At 41.5% G+C, this 23,834-nt stretch overlaps 1 protein-coding gene and 1 long non-coding RNA gene across 2 annotated transcripts; both read left to right on the top strand.

Moving 5' to 3' along the window:
* Positions 1–204: 204 nt before the first annotated feature.
* On the top strand, positions 205–23,834 carry LOC109470403 (peptidyl-prolyl cis-trans isomerase G-like). The gene is made up of 19 exons (XM_019769341.1): positions 205–302; positions 3,568–3,638; positions 4,420–4,494; positions 5,433–5,540; positions 6,600–6,644; positions 7,170–7,257; positions 9,426–9,455; positions 10,521–10,666; positions 11,615–11,849; positions 12,273–12,519; positions 13,295–13,548; positions 14,809–14,880; positions 15,457–15,597; positions 16,803–16,940; positions 17,506–17,712; positions 18,874–20,190; positions 21,532–21,642; positions 22,866–22,931; positions 23,459–23,834. Exons 2-19 carry the CDS (start codon positions 3,578–3,580, stop codon positions 23,664–23,666), a joined length of 3,549 nt encoding a protein of 1,182 aa, XP_019624900.1. The 5' UTR covers positions 205–302; positions 3,568–3,577; the 3' UTR covers positions 23,667–23,834.
* LOC109470421 lies at positions 14,804–17,568 on the top strand. Its single transcript, XR_002140251.1, has 4 exons — positions 14,804–14,880; positions 15,457–15,597; positions 16,803–16,940; positions 17,506–17,568. It is a non-coding gene; the product is annotated as an uncharacterized LOC109470421 (long non-coding RNA).

The following is a 23,834-nucleotide window of genomic DNA, read 5'->3' as shown; positions in this document are numbered from 1 at the left end:
AGGGGAGTAAAGTTTTGTAAACTTAAAGTCTGGAAAGGTTAAATTCATTAGTTTTTAATAATTATAAAGACATTAATTTAAGACAGGTATATAAGTAAGATTTAACATATTAAAATTAAAATGTCTATAAATTCTTTTTCTTTTAAAACATATCTAATTTTTTCATTAGAAAAAGAAAAATTCTTCCCAAAAGAACATTAGAATCTTCTGCTCTCGCGACATTTTCTCATCTCGCGAGAGGTCATGCCTTGAGGTCACGCCATTTTGGAGGAACAATTTTCTAGGGAAATAATTTTCCCGAGGTAAGATTTCCTTTGTTTATTTTAATTTACCGGTCATTTACTAACACAAAACAGTGTGCATTTGTTTGTCAAGACTTTTAAGAACAAAGTTAATGCAGAATATTTGATGCAAATAGAAGAGTTAGAGAAGAATAGTCGGTAATAAGACAAGGCATGGGGCATCATAATATCAAGTCGCGTGATTGTCTTTATTCCTTTCTTGACAAAATTTATGAGAGCCAGCTGGTCACAAGAACAGATTCCACGTGTTTGTATCTTTGGATAATAATTTTGTTGTTGTTGTTTTGATTCCCTGTACGTCACAACAAACATAGCTTACTAAATAGCTTATCAAGACAAGAAATTATTATGCTGGATTCTGGAAATATAATTTATAGCGTCAGTCTTTCTTTTTATCAACCCGAGCAAAAATTATTATTTCAAACGTTATTCTCATTTTATTGATGTATGATTTTTGAAGTGATTTTTGTCTGTTGTTGTCCTTACTTGCGCCCTCTTGTACCACTTATGGAAGGTCAAAGGTTATGTTTGGAATGATTGGCAGCTACAGATGATATAATGTTTTGGGTAAATCGAAATATTACTAGTTACATGTATTTGCAATAAGCTTTTTACAAATGTGCATATGTGGAAACAAATTTTTTACAATTTTTTTCCTATTTATTTCTCTTACATACTTAACAAATCTCCTACCTTATTAAATAAGTTATTTAGTTATTATTGAGGTAACAAAAAGGGCCAGCATTATACACTATACAGAGAATCGCATAAACACAATACATAGACATATAAATTTAAATGGGCTGTCAGAAATCGAACCCCTGGCCGCAAGCTTGTGACCCCAACGCCTTAACCGCTAGGCCAAAAGGTCCAAGGCCGAATGGACTGGGTCAATTACTGGCACTTAAACCTCAGTTACATTCACACAAGTGAACATACATATACTAGTAGGAATGTCCTATGCAGAATCTGGAATGATTCTGACATATTTGTGACATTTGCTTGTCAATCTCACATATTGTTTTAGGTATTATCATATGCGTACAATGGTATGTTTGTTTTAGTAACAAAAATGTTTACAGTGTCTCTGCTAACAGATAGGAATTTGCCTCTGTATGTTTGTCTCCTCTTCTGATAAGAATAGCTTTGCAAACAAAGCATTCCAAATCAAAGTTGTTTGTAGAGTCAGAATCCTTTCATCCATAATAAAATATGTCTTCAGACCAAGATTGAAAAGGATTTCCCCTACTGCCAAGTTTTGGAGTGAATTATTAATTTAAAAATGTTTACATGTACATGTATCATGATTTCCACACTTGCACACACTAACACCACGTTCACAGTGAAACTTGTCGATGCGGATCGGCCGCCGATCGGGATCAACAAATTTCACTGTGAACGGGGCTTATATCATTATCTCTCCTTTCCACCAGTGGACTGATGTTAAGAAGTAAACTAGTAGTAACAGTTCTAGTGTTATCGTTTTATACATCTGTAAAGAAAAGAGCTTGAACATAATTCTGAAAGAACAGATAAAAAACCTGAGGCACTAAATATTGGTATTGTGATGATATTACAAGAAGTAGACAGTGACAGATAGTTAACAGCTGAAAATTTCTTCTAAAGTTGTTCAGTTTCGAGGGTTGGAATTAGGAAAGCTCAGTGGGCAAAATCTGAAGGCCACCATCTCTTCTTGTTTATTAGAATCTATAGCTAGTACCTTCTGTCAAATGCTAGGAATGGTCTTGATCCTTATTTTGAGGCTTGACAGTTGACTGTTTATGAAGGCTATGTGCAAACACACATGATGGCAGTGTCCATGAATATCGTAGATCACGATATTTTTGGAGTTTTATTTTACAATTTTCACTGTGTTCCAAATTTGCCCATGGAACACTTCTGTAGCACAGTACTTAGTCATACAACTTCAAGGGAGACAAGGTTGCGGTGTCATAAATTTGCAATGGAGAGACTGTGCAAAAAACTGAAAATAAAATCACCGCAAAAGTTTCCCGATGTACGGTAACTGTGGCCAGCAGTAATCCTGTGTCCTGATGCGGATAACAAGCTTAGAGAGGTCAGTTGGTTCTGTTGAGCTGACCAAAATAGCCTTAACCATTGACAGAGCCACCCTTGTGAGGTTGGACAGGGCTCGAAATTAACGGTGTCCCAATGGCCAGTGACCACTAAACCTTAAGCTGGGACAACCTGAACTAAAAAGACAATTTGGGACAATAGAAAAATATTTAACATCAGAATGTCAGCCCTTCTTTTGTTTGGCTCCGGAAAAATCCCCTCAAATTTCCCATTTACTCTACAATTATAGTGTGCCTGGAAGTCAGATCATAAGCAAAATAAAGCTGACTCTAATGTCCAAGTTCACTTCCTGAAAAACAGGTTGGGACTGTTCATCCTCACTTCGGGACAATTGAATTTTATTTTCGGGACAGTGCTGGGACAATAGGAAAAAAAAAAGTTAATTTCGAGGCCTGGTTGGAGGCCATGGCAGTCAGGGAGGGTTATGGTTGGTATGTACAGCTTGTCAGGGACTGTGTGGACAGCCTTGTCACTCTGGGTGTAGCTGTCATATTTTATTGAAGAGGTACTGGCTACGTATGGTACTCTGATAAAAGCATACCTGTTGAAATGCCAACCACTTTCTTGTAGTTTGATATTGACATTTGTATTTTGAATGTCCACATGTGTACTGCAGTGTACCACTTACATGACTGCTGAATTGATATTCATGTCATGGGCCTGTTTTTAGGAACAATATATAATATACCCTGGAAGCCAGAACTCATTTTCTGGGCCGCAAGAGCCCTTCGCCCGCTGGTGTAAACTACCGCTACGGGGGAGTCTAGCCCGGGGGGAGTTTGGCTGGCCCTACATCCCTCGGGCTCAACTCCCCCGTAGCGGTAATTTAGGTAGGCGTTCGAAGGGCTCTTGGCTGCCGAAGGAAAACGGCTAACGGCCGGATACTAGTTTTGGTATCCAGGGCATATATAGACCGTCAGCAAGGTAAGAGAGGCTTAATTTTCAAGAATTTGGCTCAATGATTGTTTTGATGAAGAGGAGCTGTCTTTGCTGGACTGTGTATTCAGACAAAACATGAAGTAAAGGTCGCCAAACAACTCAGTGTTTCTCTAGCTTTTCCCATTTACAATGCACACAACATAATTGATTCGGAATTTTCTGCTTTGAACTGTTTGAATGTGAAGGCTTAAGTTTGAATCTGAAGGCTCATGCAGCAGATTATCTGCAGGTATCTCAAGATGGCGGGACCAAAGCATCGCCCCAGGTGTTTCTTCGACATTGAAGTCAACGGAACACCAGGTATGGACTGGCCATGTCAAGACTTTTTAACTTACTGTACAGTACCAGATGTATGATGATGCTAAATATAATAATATACATCACAATTTCAGAAAAATGGAGTCAATCAATTGAATACAAATTACATGTGCTTAAAGTAAAAAATTGATGAGTGGAGCCGTGTGGTCTGATCTATTATTATAATTTCTTACTCATTTTAATCTTTATTAACATGCCTTTACTACATACACTGTATATTTCTACTTGTAAAATTCTTGATGTAAAGTGCTTTTTCCTATTCAAACTTGATCTGGTGCTAGGACCTAGGAAAAAAATTATGTGTTTCCTGTTTCCCGACTGACCCTAGCTAGATAGAAAAAACTGATGACCTTAGACTTTTTTTTGACTCCTGCAAGGGACATAAATTTTTTGAGCTGATCAACTTTTTCTAGCTCCCTGATTTGACACCTCAGAGTGATGAAACATTGTACAATTGTTTTTCCAACATTGACATTGAACATATAAGTGTCATCTTGCAAGTTTTACTTTGTTGAACTGTTAACTTGGATCACTACAGAATGCCAATGTCTAAAAAAAAAAAAGAAAACAAAATAAGGTAATCCTTTCCTACCGACCCAATTTTTTTAGGGGACAGAAACAGGAAACACAACATTTTTTTTTCCTAGGCCTAGTCATTGTTTTGGCTTTCAAGAACAAGCAAATTGATTAAACCATCCCTCCAGGACAATACTAACATATAGGTGTGAGTGTATAATTGATCCCATCTGTTCCCTATTTCTAGCGGGGAGGGTGGTGATGGAACTATACAGCGACGTCTGCTTCAAGACTTGCGAGAACTTCCGCTGCCTTTGTACAGGTAACATCCTTAAGACTTTTCCAAGAAACTTGCTATCCAGGGTTCTAGCTAGGATTTAATTTTAGCGTAGTGGCACTGGCCGCATGATGAGGGAGCGAAGCAGAGCTTTTAAAGACTTGAGCTTAAAAAGAGGTCATTTGAGGGATACCCAAAGGGAAAAAATGCTATTTCTAATTTTACACATTTGATCTGGCATTCTTGAACAAAGAAATACAGTCACAATGCCCCTATGCTGTATTGAAAATTAGCATGGGGGGGGGGGAAGTTAGCGTAGGGAGTCAAAATTATAGCATAGGGGGGAAATTTAGCGTAGGGGGTCAAAATTATAGCGTAGGGGGCCCCTATGCTACTTTGCACTAGCTAGAACCCTGCAGTATCTATATTTTTCCTTTTTTGACATCTGTATGTCTGTTATGAGCACTGAAATCAGGGCAAGCAGGGACAAGCCCACTTGCCCAGGGCAAGTAAAAGCACTGTTCAGGCAAGTGCATATCCTGGACCTAATCGGGCAACTAAATTTCCTGGATGAAGCACTATGCCGCAGAATAGCTGTGTTTGGAGCAAAATTCTCTTCATTTTTCCATAAATATACTGTATTATACATGATTGTATAAACTAAGATAATTTTATCATAAACTGTCAGTCAAAAGTTTGCTTTTTTGTGAGAAAGTCCATTGGAAGTCTGTAAGTATTAAGAACGAAGGCATGCAACATTGTAAACTTCCTTATTTAAAGTGCTTTTGTACAGAAAAATAGAATAATTTCCTTGCTGCAAGGAAAAATTCATAGGAATATTGTCATACATGTAATTTGGGTCTATGAAAAGTTGGTTCAAGCAAGTGGAAATTACCATGTACTGGCCCAATAGCTAGGACGTGGATTTTTTTCGAACATTGGAATGTTGTAGGGTTGGTACATGTATTTCCATTACTGTACAGGGGAGAAGGGTCTAGGGAAGACAACAGGCAAGCTTCTCCACTACAAAGGCACACCCTTCCACCGGGTTGTCAAGGACTTCATGATTCAAGGAGGAGACTTCACTGAAGGTAAGACATAGACATAATTATTAATGAAAGTTCTTTATGGTAGAAGTCACTATGAAGCAAGTTCAAACTGTACTTTCCAATGCAAGAAATTGGACTTGGTCAAATTTTCCTCAGTTAAGAGGGGGGCGCCACAGACTTTCTGAAATGTATGATCCACTGCTCACTAGTGCTGCATACCTAAACCCAATTTTAGGTTCAGGTCCGGATTCAAGTCCAGAGGTTTAGGTTCAGTTCCGGACTTGTAAGTCCGGACCTAAACCCATGGCAATGCAAAATTGCATGTTGGCAACATTGCAATGTTGTCTGGGTGAAACTTTGGCCACATAACATGGAGGCCGATACTTGACGATGCCTGATGGCAATGTTTTCTTCGTTTTGCAGCAAAGATTTTACAATCTACGGAAGGTTTTAGGTGGTTTGGAAAGAAAAGGAGTATGTCAAATGGTCTTTTATGGTAATAAGTCCGGACTCGGTTCTTGACTTTCAGGTTTTTTTGGACTTGAACCTAAACATTCTTACAAGTCCGGATCTAAGTCCAGTAAACCGGTATGCATCACTACTGCTCACCGAGTCATGTGCGTCATCTGCATAATGTTGCATTCTTTGACAAAGACTGGAGTTGTTCAGTCGAAAGTCTAATTTGTTGTGTTGGAACACATTTTAAACATGCTTTATGAAGGTAAGACATCATGACTTCAAGTCTAGGGCTAGACTGCAACTTTGGTTGAAGTATATCCGATCGGAAGTATGTTTTTATGTTAGCGAAGGAAAACATATTGTTTTTGCTCTGTTTCTTCTTCCGTTCCAAATACTGACCTGGTCAATGACCTGAACCAGACGGTCGGTCACCATGGTAACTGGTGTTGGGTTACATAATGTTGCAATTTTATAGTAGGAGGAATTTAAACTCCTGTCACTCATAACAGAACAGACCAATTTTTTGTGTTATCTAATTCTAGTTGATTGTTAGAATTTGATATGGACTGTTAATAGTAATATATAGTTTAGTTCACCCCAAATGTTAATGTTTTGGTTTGTTTTATTTTTGTGCTTCTACAGGCAATGGACGGGGAGGGGAGTCCATCTATGGAGCCACGTTCAAAGGTAGTCCACAGGGGAAACCAGCAAACAGTATAAAATAGGATAAAATGTATTTAAGAATTCAAAGTATACATAGTCTTTTAAATTTTTTTTGCTTTTTTTACATGCAGGTATTTTACATTGAGGTATGGAAGTATTGTTTTGGGTTTTGAATTCTTGAGTTTAAATTTGTCCAAATAGCTGCAATTGCAAGGAGGTTGGGGGTAATTATAATTTATAGGGGGTTAAATCACAGCATAGGGGGTCCAAATTAGAGCATAGGGGGCCCCCTACACTCAAACAGCCTAGTGAGAACATTGGACTACATAAATATTACTTCATTCCAAGGAAGAAAAGTTATGTTTTTGGTTCCTCTGTATAATATTAATAACTAGTATGTCTTAGTTTTGCCAAATGGTGAAATTGTTTTGCTTAAACTTTGAAAGATGCATTTAAATGATAATTGTAAAAGATTTCAAGTTGTCAAGAACTACATGTTACTTTACATGGTTTTATATTCATCATAATGCTGTACTTTCCTTCTTTCAGATGAGAATTTCATTTTGAAACATGACCGTGAATTTCTCCTCTCAATGGCCAATCGTGGCAAAGATACCAATGGGTCACAATTCTTCATGTAAGTACAGCCGTGATTGGACGATGGTTTCAAAATCCCTCTTGTTAGTCCTCTTACTAAAGCTAGCCATAAGTTCTCTTTGTTTGTTATACATTTTGCTCATTTTCCCGGCATTTCTGTTCTAATATTTGCGTGAACAGGAATGTCTGATCTAATGTTCAGTCTGTCTTCGCTATAATGCATTGACCACTATGCTTAATATATTCAGTAGTCTGAAATATGGGGTTTCTAAGGGTGAAGGTATAAAAATGGTCTTTAGCTCTTCAAGGTCCTCAAATTTGGTTAAATTGTTGTACTGACAGAACTACTGTAAAACTGACTATTTTGCTGCCAATCTAAAAAGAAAAAATTAAATTTGAGATATTACAGTATGTATCTTGTTTTCTAACAAGTTAGATTTTTTAGTTCATTTGGAAAGATGTGCAAAAATAGTTTGTTTTACGGTGCATACATGTTTTCCCAGCCACATTAAAAAGTTGCAGCACGTGTGAGTCACATATGCATGTCTGTAGTCTGTCGCCCTCAGTACAGAGCCATATCAGTATATCTCACCTGGTCGCCCTTGTCAGGCAGGTCAAAGGTCATAGGTCACCATCAAAGGTCATAGGTCACTGTCAAAGGGTCACTCTCTAAGCATAGAATGAAAATTATGGATTGGCAGGTCAAAGGTCCTGGGTCATTGCCAAAGGTCATAGGTCACTACCAAAGGTTTCTTTCTAAGCATACCATGAAAAGGATTGATTGGCAGGTCAAAGGTCATGGGTCACTGCCAAAGGTCACATTCTAAGAATACCATGAAAAGGATTGAATTCTTTTGTCACATTGCAGTATTTTATGTATTTCTAAATCTGCTTTGCAAAAATAATAGTCAGTGAAATACATGTTTCTTAATATAGTATGGTGAATGGACCTTTAAACTGCTGAAAACAAGGGCGACTAGGAAGATTGTGCAGTAAAAGAAACAGAACAAAAGCACTGACAACTAGAACTCTAACCATACTGTAGATTCACCTTGCCTGGAATGTTTTTTTACATCTCTTTCTTGCCGTTTTGTTGTAAAATTTTTACAGAAAACAAATGTTATCATCCAGCGATGGAAAGGTAAATAGGTTTACCATGTAGTAAAGAGAAGCTTGTCTTTCATATCTACGTATTCCAATGTATGGGATACGTGCTTAATAAATAGTTCACTATGTCAATTTTACCTCAACCTTGTCATCGTTTTCCACTTTTAGAGTGAATGCAGTGCTCTTGGAGTATGGTAATTGCCATCCCACCTTTGCTAGTTTATTGGCTGCAGATCACGTGACTGTGTTGTCCAATCACTGATCGATTCCAGATCCATTGTCTAATGTTGAATTGATTTATTTCTTGATTATGCAAAATACGGAAAATCACTAGACAAAAAGAGGTTTTGTATATTTCTCCTGCTGAAATGTAATGATTTGTGTTGTTTGTGTGATCTTTGTTACTATCAAACTTGCTCCAGAATTTCACATAAGGTGGGATGGTAGAAATTTTATGTAAATTATGTAAATCTATAATGATATTTTCCTTGGGTGTTATCTTGTGACTATGTGTGCATGTAGTAGAGAAAGTAGACCACAAGAAGGCCCCTGCTCTTTCCTGCAAAATCCTCAAATTTGTAAACTATGATTGTCTTTTTTGTCTTCTTTTTCTGTCAAAAGTGGTATTGCTTCAGTTTTATTTATATATTCAAATTGATTATTTGTACCAGCACATGTATATTTAAAGCTAAAAATGCTTTTTTGAAGGGTCTTTCAAAATCTTTTTAAGTACATGACTATACTACAATGTATGTACAAAATGTACAGTGATAAGATAACTTGAAACAATGAAACCTAACTATTTTTAGATTGCAAGATTCACATACATAAAAGATGGCTTGACCAATTCATGAGGTTGTCATAATGAAGGGAAGTGCTAGGGGCATTCTTGTCCTGTTGTTTGTTGTGTTTCAATGTAAGTATATGTCTCTAACAAGAGGTAAGTTTTCCAGGTTTTTACGTCTTCTCCATGTGCAGTCAAGTCTTTGCCATTTCTGCCATATCTTAACCCTGCTGCAGTGATAAAGAGTGGTGCTAATTGTCTGCTGTTGTTCTCTGTTCCTTTCCACATGTTCTGGTCCTGGTGGGATGATGACACAGAACCACCAAACCTGCACCTCATCTGGACAAGTGAGTTCTGTGTGCTGTCTTTTCACAGACGTATTGTTTTGAGTGGCTGAGTCGGTGGTTTGTGTGTGTGTCAAAACAGAGCTAGAGCACGTTGGTGGTTGACATGTGTCTGGGGGGAAAATCTACAGTCAGGATAACATGTTTTGGGCTTTGTCTTTACCCAGAAGTATTGTTTTGGGTGGCTGAGCCGTGCGTTTGTGTGTGTGTGTGTCAAGACAGAGCTAGAGCATGTTGGCGGTTGATCACATGGGTGGGGCAAAATTCTACAGCCAGAATTACATGTTCTGTGCTTTGTCTTTACCCAGAAGTATTGTTTTGGGTGGCTGAGCTGTGGGTTTGTGTGTGTGTGTCAAGACAGAGCACTTTTGGCATCACGTGGGTGGGAAAAATTTACAGTCAGAATAACATGTTCTGTGCTTTGTCTTTAGCCAGAAGTATTGTTTTGGGTGGCTGAGCTGTGGGTTTGTGTGTGTCAGGACAGAGCATGTTGGTATTACGTAGGTGGGAAAAATTTACAGTCAGAATAACATGTTCTGTGCTTTGTCTTTACCCAGAAGTATTGTTTTGGGTGGCAGAGCTGTTGGTTTGTGTGTGTGTGTCAAGGCAGAGTATGTTGGCATCACATGGTTGGGGGAAAATTTACAGTCAGAATAACGTGAAAAGATCAGACACAGGAAATGGGGTGCAATAAGGTTAACAGCACGAGTGGGGGAAGATAGACAGGCAGAATGACGAGGTAAAACAGACACTGGAAATGGGGTGAGCTTGAGAGTAGGTTGACAGCACATGCCATTGAGGGGAAAAGGTCAGGCACAGAAAATGGGGTGAACTTTGACATCATGATGAAATTCAAACACTTCAGAATCTGTACTTCAGTAGAAATACATGAGAAACACATATGTATGAATTTGCAGTGGAGAGGTCACCACAGAAACTGTGAAAATAAAACATAAGTTTCACTTTCATGAAAATATACAATATGCAGGCTGAGTTGAATATATGTCATGTATATGTTACCCAACAGCTGTAGCATCTCTGACTCTTGTCTTTCTCCCACTATTTCAGTATCCATGTGGTGTTTGGTCATGTACTAGAAGGACAGCAGATTGTACGTTCTATAGAGAACCAAAAGACTGATGCCACCAGTAAGCCATATGCTGACGTTCGCATTGCCAACTGTGGGGAGCTGGTGCCCAAAGCCAAGACCAAGGGTAAGGAACTTGGAAAGCTCATTTAGACTTGAAAGACATTGAAACATGTTGTCTATGTTGTAGAAATTGCATGGTCATCTTAAATATACAATTTGTGTTTTTATTTATTCCTTGATAGTAAATACCAATGCCATTCACTCAGGCTTTACATACATTGTACATGTACGTAACATGTCGGCAGAACGTACTGCACCTGCACGAAACCTGTAATGGCGTATTGTGTATAGTACTTTGTGAGAACCTCTCACGTAAGGTTGTATTTGCGCATATAAGGTTAACATCCCGTCTATAGTTTCCAAATGTTATATTGGAAAAGATATCGCTTGTAATGGGCAGAATTCTGATGCAACGTTGACCAAACATCCAAAGAAATGGAAACCGTGAAAAAATCAGGGTTTGGCCCATGCGCAGTACATTCTGCCGACGTGTTTATGTGCATGTACATGTGCATGTCTGCTGTATTGGTGTACATTTGTACGAATAAAAAATTGAAACTAGAGTTCCCCGATTTCATACCTTCGCCGAATGATGTTAATCTTTATGACTGACAATTTGTAGATTATTCCCCCTGATTGTGCATATAGGATCCTCATTTTCATGAATTATAACCAGACAGTCTTATATTAAACCCTTATTCTGCGGAGTACAACAATTGTTGTTCTGCACATACATGTACAGTGCCATCTAATATATAACACCCTGTATAGGTACGATTTGGGGGTATTTCTCGTGCAATGCATCACACCGCAGCGAAACGCAACGAATGCGGAAGTAACTATGCCACTGCGGGGCAATAAAGTTTGGAGGTCTATGATCTAATTAAGACATGAAATTATTGAAAAATATTGTGCCAGGAATGCCAGCAGGACAAGGGTTAACAAAGAAGGGCATTCTAGCATTTCCTGGCGAAGGTACATGTAATAACATCTGAGTGTATGAATCCAGCAGCAAAGAAGAGAAAGAAGGAAGAGGAGTCCTCCTCAGTGTCGGAGTCGTCCAGTGGGTCCGAGTCGTCCTCCTCCAGTGAGAGTGAGGAAGAGGGGTCCATCAGCGGGTCCTCGGACAGCTCCGAGACGCGCAGGCGCTGGAGCAAACGCAAGAAGAAACTGAAGAAAAAGGAGGCCAAGAGGCGACGCAAGGAGAAGAAGAAGAAAAAGAAATCCAAGAAGTCCAGAAAGGATGGGTACGGAAAGCACTTTTTATATTGTTTTGCACAGTTTCTTCTTCTTCCTCTTCCATTCCAAGCAAATAATAATAAGGTCAATGACCTGGACCAGATGTCTGTCACCATGGTAACTGGTGCTGTAGCAGACACCCTGTGGTGTTGGATTACATTATGTAGCAGGACAGAGTGGGACGGGTGTGGCGGCAGCTGGCTATATTAGTATTACACCAAACGACTTGTTACACCTATAACTTTCGAACATCTAACTCCTTAAACATTGCTCAAAGCTATAAGTAATTGTTACCACAGTTTGCGTGATTCTCTTTATCAAAGGTTTCATTTTTTACACTTGAAAGTAGTCCTCAGGCAAGAGTGTCAATAAACAACCAAAAGTACTGGTTTGCAGTTCATTGTTGATTTTTTTCTGACTTGTGTCCTCAGGTCTGACAGTGATGAGGAGAGTGGAGAAGACAAAGAGGGTGATGTCACTGCTGTGCCGTCATCTGTACGGGCTGAAGACATCCCTGATATCCCTCCTAACAACTTCCTCATGCGCAGGACACCACCAACTGCAAAATCACCACAGGAGACAGCCAGCTCCGGTCCTGCCCCTGAACCAGTGTCCTACCAGAGCAGCCGACCCAAGGTGTCTAAGTCTGGCCGCAAGATCAAGGGCAGGGGAACCATGGTAAGGAAGGATGTTTACTTCTCACTTTCTGCAGGAAGAAACTGTACTTGGATCTGACAGGGGTCTTCCCAGAAATTTTTAGGGGAGAGGTGCTCCCTAATCGATTTATGGCACAAAAAAAAAGTCAGTGAATTTTCATGAAAATACTGAGAGGAAACCCTAAATTTGAACATTTTGGGAAGGGTATCTGTATCTGTATAGCCGGTATAACCGCCTTTCGGCGTAACACACCAACTTGTTACACCTAACCCTTGAACTTCTAATTCTAGACATTGTTTAAAGCTATCTAATGATAATGCCCCTACTGTACTTGGTGACAGCGAATTCCACTCTGCGATAGTTCTAGGAAAGAATGAATTCTTGAACACCTCAATCCTTGGTTGATAACTCTGGTACTTGAAGGCATGGCTATAATTGGGTGCCAGGATTCTGGGGAGAGGGGGAGCACCCTTGCTTCATTGCTTGGGGAGAGCCTGGATCACCAAATTACACTTTTTGTGGGATATTGTGGTTCTTTTTTTACACAGCCAATGCTGTCTCTCACCTGCTTACATTTCAATGCTTGATGATCTTCCTCAGAGCTTCTGACTGGAGTGCTGCTTTTCACTGCTATATAGTTATGTACCTTAACCCATGTTCAGGTCCAGGACTCTGGATTCAAGTCCAGAGGTTTAGGTTCAGCTCCGGACTTATAAGTTTGGACGTAAACCCAGAGCATATATTTAAAGCTACGGTCACCGTGATGGACTGATTATTTGTGTCGTTCCCTTTGCAGCGTTACCGGACGCCCTCCCGCAGTCCCTCTCCAAGCCGCTGGGGGCGCCGCAGTGAGACCCCGCCTCACTGGCGCCAGGAGCAGCTCCGCAGTCGTAACTACGGCACGGAGCGCTGGACGAAGGGCGACAAACTGGCGGAGCAGGAGCAGGAGGAGGAGCTGCAGGAGAGGATCCGCCGCCGCCAGCGCAGACACCGCGATCGAGACATCCGGGATCGCTTCCAGAGAGGAAAGTCTAGATCAGACTACGACAGGTAGGTGCTGTTGGGTTGTTCTGTTGTTTTTCCTTTGTCTTAGGTTTTAAAGCTGTATTATATAACATTGGGACGATACTTTTCATTTCTTTACAAAAAACAATTGAAAAACTATGACACAACACTGGCAATGAAAACATACATTGCCATGGTGACGGTGGTTGCTGTTAGGGTTATTGTTTGCATGGCACTGCCATCATTTCATGATTTTGAGGAAGCCTGAGGAAGTCTAGACAAATACAGTGCACTCCTCCCCTGAGTGTATAGTGAACGAGCCCCGGGATCACAGAAAAGTAGGGCATCCGGGGCAGACAGGTCTTCCCAAAGACTGGAAGACATTCCTGTGGATATTCCATGCCTGTGGAAAAAATTCCCGTACAATTCCTAGAATTCTTGTGAACTGCACACAATACTGTACCATTAGGCTCCTCCCTGAGACGTCGCCAAAAAAGTTGAATCAACCCTAATTCATTACAAATATGTGTTATTAAGGAAGAGGAGGTGCCAAAATATGATGCCTTACGAGTGTGTTTAAAAGTTAGAAACAAGGCTGTCAGCCAACTTTGTTTACTTTCTGACCGCCACAAAATGATTGTATTTCGTGTCAGCTGTTTTAGCACCAACCACAAGTAAAATCTGAGATTTTATACCTCCGGGCTTTTTATTGTATATTTTTGTATAGGGTTTTAAACAAAGAATTTGTCGAGACCGGACACCCCTCTGTGTGTGGGGTCATATATGTGGACCAGACCGAGAATAGCTTAAACAGGCCAAAGGTCAACGGTTGCGACCACTTTCACACTCAAAGGGGTGTTCTGGGGCCACCAAAAGGCACCATTTTCACGCCCGAAAACACATATACAATAAAAACGAAAGAACGTGCATCATCTGCAGCCCAATAGCAAAACATTACCCAATCTCAAAAGAATCCGTCCACCCAAATGCGAGAAACAGCTACGAACCTGACAATCTAAATCTCTCACAAAACCCTTCCGCGGAAGGATGTCTCCTCCCCCGAGGTAATAAATGTCAGACTTGTGAGATGACTCCACAAATATGTCCCAAAAATATTTTTCATTTAAAGCATAATCTCTAAAAATATTACACAATGCCCCTTGAACGACAATTAGATTTAGTGAAGTGGTATTATACTGTCTTGTTTTTAGACTCTTACACTTCACTTCCAAAATCCTACATGCAGTTCTTTTATAATCTGCCTGGTGGCACTTCTGTACTGATATTTACTTTCTTTGGTTCCAGCGAGGAATATGAAAGCCGTGACCGCCACCATTCTCACCGAGATAAAAAGAAGCACAAGAAAGACAAGAAGAAGTAAGAAATTCTATATCCAATCTCTTTTTTCAACTGGTAACTGCTTTTTTTGTAGAAATTGTTATGGTGTGCTAAAGGTATGAAACTAAGGAGCTGTACAACTGCAAAACAAAATTCCATGTTGTGTTTTGTCAGGATATGTTCTGTGTCAGATTCTGTATCTGATTCTGTATAGCCGGTATAATCACCCTTCAGCGTAACACACCAGCTTCGCAAGCACACGGCACGGCAGCAGCTGGCTACATAGCAATAAACTTCTCTTACTATTATTATTTTACCGAACGACTTGTTACACCTAAGCCTTGAACATCTTACTATACTAACTCCAAACATTGTTTAAAATTAAAGCTATCTAATGATAATGCTCCTACTGTACTTGGTGACAGCTACATGTACAATGTAGTACCACTCTAGGAAAGAATAAGTTTTTGAATACCTCTGAATCCCTGGTTGATTTCTTGTTTTTCTTGCTCTTTTCTGAGCTGGTATTAGGTACTTAGTACATGTAGTTGGTACATGTATATCTGAAAAGAATATTGGAATACAGTCATCAATTCACCTTTTCCTGTTTGTAAGGTCCAAGCATAAGAAGAAGAAGCACAAGAAGCGTGTGAAGAAGCGATCTCGGCGGGACAGCAGTGCCGACTCGCAGTCTTCACGGTCTGCGTCACGCTCCAGGTCTCCTGTCAGGAGGGACAGAGAACCAGAGAAAGAAAAGTAAGTCTTTAAACTAGAAATTTAAATAAGGTAACATTTGCAAAGCAAATGCATAATGTTTACCTTCACATACAATGTACATTGTATGGTCTTATCTGTTTATTCTTACTCAAACACATTCACATATTTATTACATGGTGACAGGAGTCTAAATCCCTCCTACTATAAAATTGCAACATGATATAACCCAACACCAGTTACCATGGTGACAGACGTCTGGTTCAGGTCATTGACCAGGGCAGAGGTCAGTGTTCGGAGAAAAAGAGAAAGAAGAAACAGAGCAAAAACATTGGTAAACATAATTATGTCTTTTCACAAGAACCCTGGATTATCCAAAGTTAGATTTGAGTGAATTTTGTACATGTACAGGTAATTAGAGTAGGTACAATTTAAAACAAAACGAGCAAATATATAAAATCCATTCTTTACATATGGAAGTCCTTGAGCGATCTATCAAATTTTAGATTTGAGTGGAAGGAATTTTATACATGGACAGATAATTGTACAATTTAAAAGACAACAAAACAAACAAACATGAAAAATCCATTCTTTATGTATGGAATTTATTGAGTGATTATCTATCAAATCTATCTGTCACTCAGCCTCTAGTGGAATAGGAATGTCATGAAATGATATGTGTATAGCATGGTCCCTGTTACTTGACCTAAAAAGTTCTATCCTGGTATGAAGTATCTTAATTTAACAACCTATCGGCCTACTGTCTGGCAAATACATTGTAGTATGTGGTAAAGTTCTAGCCGTGTATCAACAGGGCTCAAAATCAAAAGTGGTCCAGTTGCCACTGACCACTAAACACTAAAATTTAGGCTGGGACAACTAAAATGACACTTCAGGACATTTTGGGGACAATAGAAAATAATCAACTTCAGATTGTCATCCCTTCTTTTGTTTATCAGGCACATGTCCCAGCTTTTGGATCTGGGAAAGTCCCCCCGAATTTCCTGTCTACACTGAAATTATACAAAAGTCATGTAGTGCGCCTGGGAGTGAACGTAAGCAAAATAAAGTTGACTTCAAATTGAAGTCATACTGTACAACAATACTTCCCAAACAACAGATTGGGACAGTTCATCCTCACTTCAGGACAATTGAAATGTATTTTTGGGACAGTGCTGGGACAATAGCAAGAAAAGTTAATTTTGAGGCCTGAAAACACAGCTAAATGTTCCATTTGTCTGCTGTAGGTCAGAGAGTCCCCCTCCCACCCACTGGAGACCAGGCCAGGCTCCCCTCAAACCACACAAAACAGAACTGCACCGACAGAGGGCGCCGCTCACTAACGGAGAGGACAGGGAGGAGGAGGCGTCCAGTGTCAACGGACGGTCAGTGGAGATGGGAATGAATGAGTGAGTGAGTGAGTGAGTGAGTGAGTGAATAAGTGAATGAATGAGTGTCAATGAATGAATGAACAATGTAGTATGTAAAGATTACCCTTTTTGACATAAAAGACTGCTTTTTTGTTTGTTTCTTTGTTTATCATGGAATCTCCATTGGTGTTGACAATTTAACATCCACTAATCTTCTTGGAGTCCACTTTCATAAAATACATAGTATTACCAGTATTACCATAGTTTTACATTGTACATTATAACTACTATTTGCTTTCACCTTGAAAAATAATGTTGTCTTACTAACGTTTGTCATAATTTTATAACATTTGTAATAATAATGACAAATACAATTATTATAACACCTTGAACATCCATCAATAACCTCATTTAGCAATATTACATTTAGTTATTATAAAATTGTTAGCCTTTTACTAAGTTTCTGAGAGATCTGAGGTCATAAATTTCTCCAGAAGTATATTTGAAACTCTTTGTTCTTTCCATGTATGCTCTACATACACGTACTGTATTCATAAGATTATATTTCTTCCTCTTGCAGTCGGTCCCCTAGCCGGAGCCCCTCCCCCTCGCCTCCCCCCAGACGACGCAGCCCCTCCCCCTCCCCACCCCCCAGACGACGCAGCCCCTCTCCCCCACCCCGGCAGCGTAACCCCTCCCCCCCTGCAGTACAGACCTATCACACTAGGGACCTGGGGAGGCAGGCACAAACCGGAGGTTGGTCTTCTGAAGATAGAGGATCAGACAGGTACGAGAATGGTGTACTGTTGACAGCATGTCGGCAGAATGTACAACTGCACCTGCGCAAAACATGGCACTTCAGCAGAATGTCTCTTATTAGGCCGTATTCGCGCATATAAGGTTAACACTTCGTCTCTGCTTCCCAAATTTTGTGTGGAAAAAAAATATTGTCTGCTACAGGCAAACTTCTGATGCAACGTTTACCAAAAATGTATTAGGAAAACGGTGAAAATTGGGGGTTTTGCACAGACAGGTTTTGCGCAGTGTGTTCTGCCGATGTGCTACTGTAAATAGCTTATATTTGTGTTAGCAAAAGTTTGCGGTCTGAGAAAAATAGACATGTTCAGAGAACTGTGAATTTTGTTTTGAGTAAAAACTTTAGATCCAACACAATTACGTTGTAAGTTCTCTCACCTAGAGCTTTGGACCAGTCACTCTGGTCTTTCTCAGTAGACAGTGAGACTATATAAACTATAATTTATGTTTGCAGTGGTGGCAGGTTGACAAGAAGGAAAGTCAGTGAATTATTTTCTTTGTGGTAATGATAAATTCTGAAGTGACCACAAAAACCATGTACAGCGAATATAAAATGATTTACAGTACACTGTACAAAATGTATTTGTTTTCTTTTAGAAGTTGGTATGAAAGGTCAGTGACCCTGCATATGGCCATGGCCATGGATAGTGATGCATACCGGTTCACTGGACTTGGATCCGGACTTGTAAGAATGTTTAGGTTCAAGTCCAAAAAAACCTTAAAATTCAAGAACCGAGTCCAGACTTATTACCATAAAAGACCATTTCACATACCCCTTTTCTTTCCAAACCACCTACAACCTTCCGTAGATTGCAAAATCTTTGCTGCAAAATAAAGAAAACATTGCCATCGGGCACCGTCAAGTACCGGCCTCCATGTTATGTGGCCAAAGTTTCACCCAGACAACATTGCAAGGTTGCCAACATGCAATTTTGTATATGCCATGGGTTAAGTCCGGACCTGAACCTAAACCTCTTGACTTGAATCCGGACCTGAACCTAAAATTGGGTTTAGGTATGCATCACTAGCCATGGATATTCTCGAGACACTGTGCCTTCCAATTCTTATGGATATCCAACATCACCAAACAACTAATGTTATGTGTATTTGCCCTTTTTGTGTGTCTGTATAGGTATGGAAACCAAAGAAGAATGTCTGACCAAAGATCATCAGGATCCAGATCACAACAAAGATCACGGTCCAGGTCCAACAGCAGGTCAAAATGGAGGGGGCGGTCGTCCTCTCGTTCCAGGTCCTACTCCCGGTCCAAATCCCGGTCCAAGTCCAGATCTAAGTCACCAGTCCGTTCCCGGAGAAGCTCGCGGTCGAGCGTGTCGAAGAGTAAATCTTCCGAGGACTACTCTCAGTCCAGCGACCGCGACACGAGCAGGAAGAAGTCTGAGCGGAAGGGATCCAACTCCTCGCAGAAGAAGATCCGAGAGAGGTTCCAGTGGCAGCCGCCTCTGGAGCCAGAAGACGAGGTGGAGGAACCGGCGGAGTACGGGAAGCGATCCGAGGGGCAGATCTCGGCAGGCGAGCCAAAACCGCGCATCAGGACCCCCCCTCTGGCTCAGATCTGGGGCCACGTGGCCGAGGAGGTGAAGAAAAAGGCCGTGTCCACCTCAGAGTCAGACAGGAGCATCGGCGAGGAATCTCCCGCGGAGAAAAGCAGCCCGCCGAGGAGAGGCAGCAGCGGAAGCGACATGGAAGTCTCTGACCAGGAGAACGGAGGCATCGAGGTGTCCTCTCATTCTAAACAACCGGAGAATAGAAACAAGACCACCGTGAGGCTGTCACCCAGAGAGAGCCCTCCAGCGAGAATCCTCACAGGTCGCAAGGTGGAAATAGTGGTGAGAGAACGGGCTGCAAACCCTCAGCCGACAGGCAAGTGGAAGGCACTGGGAAACGCCGAGGATCTGAAAGATACGGAGATTAAAGGAGGGCTGGCAGTCCTGGAGAAGGAGAGGATGTCTGATAGGTCTCGCAGTGAGGAGGAATCGAAGGTTTACAGGGTCAAACCGGGATCCCTCATCGATGAGGTACAGAAGACGTCCGAGCGCCACTCCAACCGACATCTGAGGAAGAGGATGGAGAGCGAGGAGTCGGACAGCCAGGGCAGCCGCAGTCGCAGCCGCAGTCCCAAACGCTCTGGCCAGCGCCGATCGACTTCTCACCGGCAGTCTGCGGACCGCAGACGACGCAGAACGTCCTCCCGGTCCCGCTCCCGTAGTTACAGTAGGCGCAGTCGGAGCTACAGCCGATCGCGCAGTAGAGAGAGGGCAAGCCGGCGAGAGTCTGACCGCGGGAGAGGAGGTACAGACAGGAGGAGCTGGAGCAGGCGGGATAGGAGCAGGAGTACCGACCGGCGTCGCAGGAGCCGCGAGCGACGCAGAAGTGCCTCCCCTAAACCCAGGCGGCGCAGCCGGTCACGCAGTCAGGGGTACAAGAGGTGAGTGTTGCAGTGGAAGCTTTTTCTAAAAGAATAGTTACTGCCACTCCTAAAACCAGGCATTCCAGTTGGTCACACAGTCAGGGTTACAAGAGGTGAGGGCTGACACTCACAAAATTAAACCTAAAAGTTGTAGTGGTATTTGCGTATGCAGTGGAAGCTAATTGTTAAACAAGACTGGCAATGAAAACATACATTGGGGTGGCGACGGTGGTTGCTGTTAGGGTTATTGTTTGCATGGCACTGCCATGATGTCATGATTTTGAGTAAGACTTGGTTCCTGTTAAGTCTAGACGGATACAGTTCACTCCTCCCCTGAGTGTATAGTGAACGAGCCCCGGGGTCACAGAAAGTAGGGCATCCGGGACAGACAGGTTTTCCCAAGGGTTTCCAGGAATGTGGGCATAGATGTGTCTCAGCAAACAGAACTGGAAGACATTCCTGTGGACATTCCATGCCCAGGGGTTTTTCTGAACAGGGGAACAAGGGCGCTGCGCCCTCATGTAACAAACCAGCGCCCTCATATCAATTTTCAGATTGAAGCCTAAGTCTTTTTCAAAATCATCTTGTTCCAGTAAAAATACAAAACCAACACCACATAACAATACATTCTAGCATTACAAACTATGTTACTCTCATAAAAATTCCAAAATCTTACCACAAACTTGAAAATTTAGCTCTAGTAGTAAAAGTTTGAATGGAATAAACAATGTTCATTGAGAACTTGCTCTGAACATGTAGCTAGACCTCCTTCATTTGCATACTATAGAACAGGCTCTGAAGTGAAACATGAGACCTGAGTTTGTAGCAGCTTGGATGAATGTGTTGCAATTGTGCCATGGGAAAGGTTTCAGCTTGTTGCAAACCCAATGTTGTCATCTGGAGCTACTAGTAACATTGATCACTAATTGTGTAAGTGTATAAAGGGTGATTTGCAGATTGTGTGTACTGTTGATTGTACTTATATTTTATAAGTGAAATATGCAATGCATGGATAGAAATTTGGTAAAGGTGCATTGAGGTTAAGAGTTCAAATTTCCCCCCTCAAGTAGCCTCAAAATGTCCCATTTTAACTTCAAATTTTCGAAGGCTTCACATGGCGGAAGGGGGGAAACCCCCCTTCCGCACCAACCCCCCCTCGGTCGCTTCGCTCCCTCGCCATGATACTGCTCCCTCATGCCAAATTTTTCTAGAAAAACCCCTGCAATGCCTGTGGACAAAATGCCTGTATAATTAATAGAATTCTTCTAAACTGCACACGATACTGTACCATTAGGCTCCTCCCTGAGGTGTCGCCAAAAAATAGTGTCCATAATATAAAATGTTGCTGAATCCCTGCAGGGACAGGAGGCGAAGCTACAGCCGGAGTCGGAGCCCTTCCCACGAGAAGCGCCGCTCTCGGAGTGACAGTAGCGACCGTCGGAACAGGTCACGGGACAGGTCATACGACAGGTAAGGGTCGTTTGATCAATTAAAGTTGTCAGGTAACTCGAGCAAAGTTTTGATGTGTACTTTGCAGGTGTATGTTGAGACATTCCATCCTTTCCTTTCTGCCATTTATTTAACCTTCTCCCTGCTAAAGTAGCTGTTTGGTTACTAGTTTAAACAGCAGGGAGAAGGTTAACTCTCTTCCAACCCTCATACCTCAGGGCTCGAAATACTGGGTGCATGTGCACCTTAGTGCACCCAAATTTGGAGCTGTGCACCCAATTTTTTTCTGTGGATGCACCAGTGCACCCAAATATTTTCTTAGGTTTACGTAATGTAAAGACATTAAATTTATAGTAACTGTTGTATACAGCATATTCTTAAATTCTAAGTGTCAGAAAGATGATAAAATCATTGTATTAGTACGTTTCTTGAATAAAAATTAAACATCAGTTTTTGTAACATTTAGCTGGTGTGTTACAGGCTAGTCTGATACAGATTCTACTTATTTCATACTTTATACGGTGCACCCAAAAATGTTTTGTGCACCCAAATTTTTAGGTTGGGTGCACCAGTGCACCTATTTCCAAAAATGAATTTCGAGCCCTGCACCTTGACTACTTTGCCTCCTTTCTTGCTGTGTTGTGTGTGAAGCACTACCTCCAGTTCCAGCCTTAGTCCCGGCTACAGGTACGTTTACGAGCGCCGCCGCAGGAGAACCAAACACCGGCGTTCCCCCTCTCCCTACCACCACCACCACCCCCGCTCCCGACACAGATACAGACATAGGTACGGCCGTTCTACCGACGCCACGTACGCATGGACCGTGGGAAACTGACACTACTAACAGTGTTTTTACTTGTGAAAAAGCATCCTTTTTTAATGCTGAAGGCTACTGCTTCATTTTGTGGATGAAAGCTGACCAGACATGACTTCATCAGGACCCTAATGCTTACTTATATATTATGAAAAAATTAGTAGATGGCTATGGATAATGAACAGGAAGGTCAAGTTCGAAAATGGGCCTTGTGGCAGGTTCTTACATCTCTGCAGTGGACAGTGTTACAGAGTTTTAACATGGATCTACAGTAGGTTTGAATAGCATGGACTACTACAGGATCTATTGAGTACAAGGCAGGATCTGCACATAACTCAACATTCTGCTTATATTTGTATAGCTTTACACTGAGTATCATCCAACCAGCTATTTCCATTTTTAATAGCGTGTCGATCTTGTTTCGTGGTAGGTCCAGGGATCGTCGCAGGTCAGAAAGCAGGTCAAGACGCAGTCGACACTCTCGCTCCTACTCCAGGTACGTGTTTCATTTATTCATTCATTCATTGTTGTACATGTAATTGACTTGTTCTTTGGGTCCAAAAGCAGGTAGTAAGTCACCAGGCCATTCCTTCCACTTGTGTGATGGTTGGTATTACAGTGTACGTATTTGTATCTTCTGGCCTTCTGTCATTATTATTCTACATCAATTTGTGTAATGCATGTAATCCATTGAAAGTAATAGTGTCTCATGTCTCCTCCACCTATGCACGCTATGTCCTGTAACAGTAGTGTGCATAGTTCAGTAGGTAGTGACCCTGCCTCTGGACCAATAGGTTGGAGTTCAAATCCTAGACGAGTTGTTGTCACTCACCTGACATGCACACTACTGGAAAGGGTCGCAGTCCTTAGGACAGTCCTACGCTACAAGTCCTTAGGCAGTCCTACGCTACGAGTAACCTGTAAATACTGTACATAGTGTCTGTCTTCTCTGTCACGACCAGTGGGAGATTTAAGCACTTTAGCGAGCTAAAACTGGATAATTTTTTTTACTTTTCACCTCAGGTCCCGCTCCCGCAGCTACAGTAGTGACAGTTCAAGGTCACGCTCAAGGTCACGGTCAAAGTCGCGCTCCTACTCCCGGTCCCGGTCTCGTAGTCGCGGGCGTAGTGACCGCAGGCGAGATTCGCGCCGCCGGCCGTACAGCCGCAGTGCCAGCAGGTCCAGTAGTGGGTCAGACAGCGGCAGTCAATCATCCAGCAGTCAGGACTAAATCTCCACCCACCCACCTTCTCCAATAAAAAAACTGATTTCTTCCACGCAAAACCAACCTCCCTTGTGTGATAATGGAAGCTACCAGATTCTGTTACACTTTGGTTACACATTGTTTTATTGTGGAACAGTCCACTTCTTAAGTAGGGGTGTTGTGGACAAGATAATG

The sequence above is a fragment of the Branchiostoma belcheri genome, unplaced genomic scaffold (genome assembly GCF_001625305.1).
Source record: "Branchiostoma belcheri isolate BF01 breed outbred unplaced genomic scaffold, Haploidv18h27 scaffold223, whole genome shotgun sequence".
NCBI lineage: Eukaryota > Metazoa > Chordata > Leptocardii > Amphioxiformes > Branchiostomatidae > Branchiostoma > Branchiostoma belcheri.
This window is presented reverse-complemented; position numbering and strand designations above follow the sequence as displayed.

What these genes read in the sequence shown, in the direction of transcription:
- LOC109470403 (XM_019769341.1), top strand. Translation starts at nt 3,578, where the DNA reads ATGGCGGGACCAAAGCATCGCCCCAGGTGTTTCTTCGACATTGAAGTC. An exon ending in CCTGCACCTCATCTGGACAA is followed by an intron (nt 9,456 to 10,520) that starts GTGAGTTCTGTG and finishes CCACTATTTCAG; the next exon opens with TATCCATGTGGTGTTTGGTC. An exon ending in GCCCAAAGCCAAGACCAAGG is followed by an intron (nt 10,667 to 11,614) that starts GTAAGGAACTTG and finishes TGAATCCAGCAG; the next exon opens with CAAAGAAGAGAAAGAAGGAA.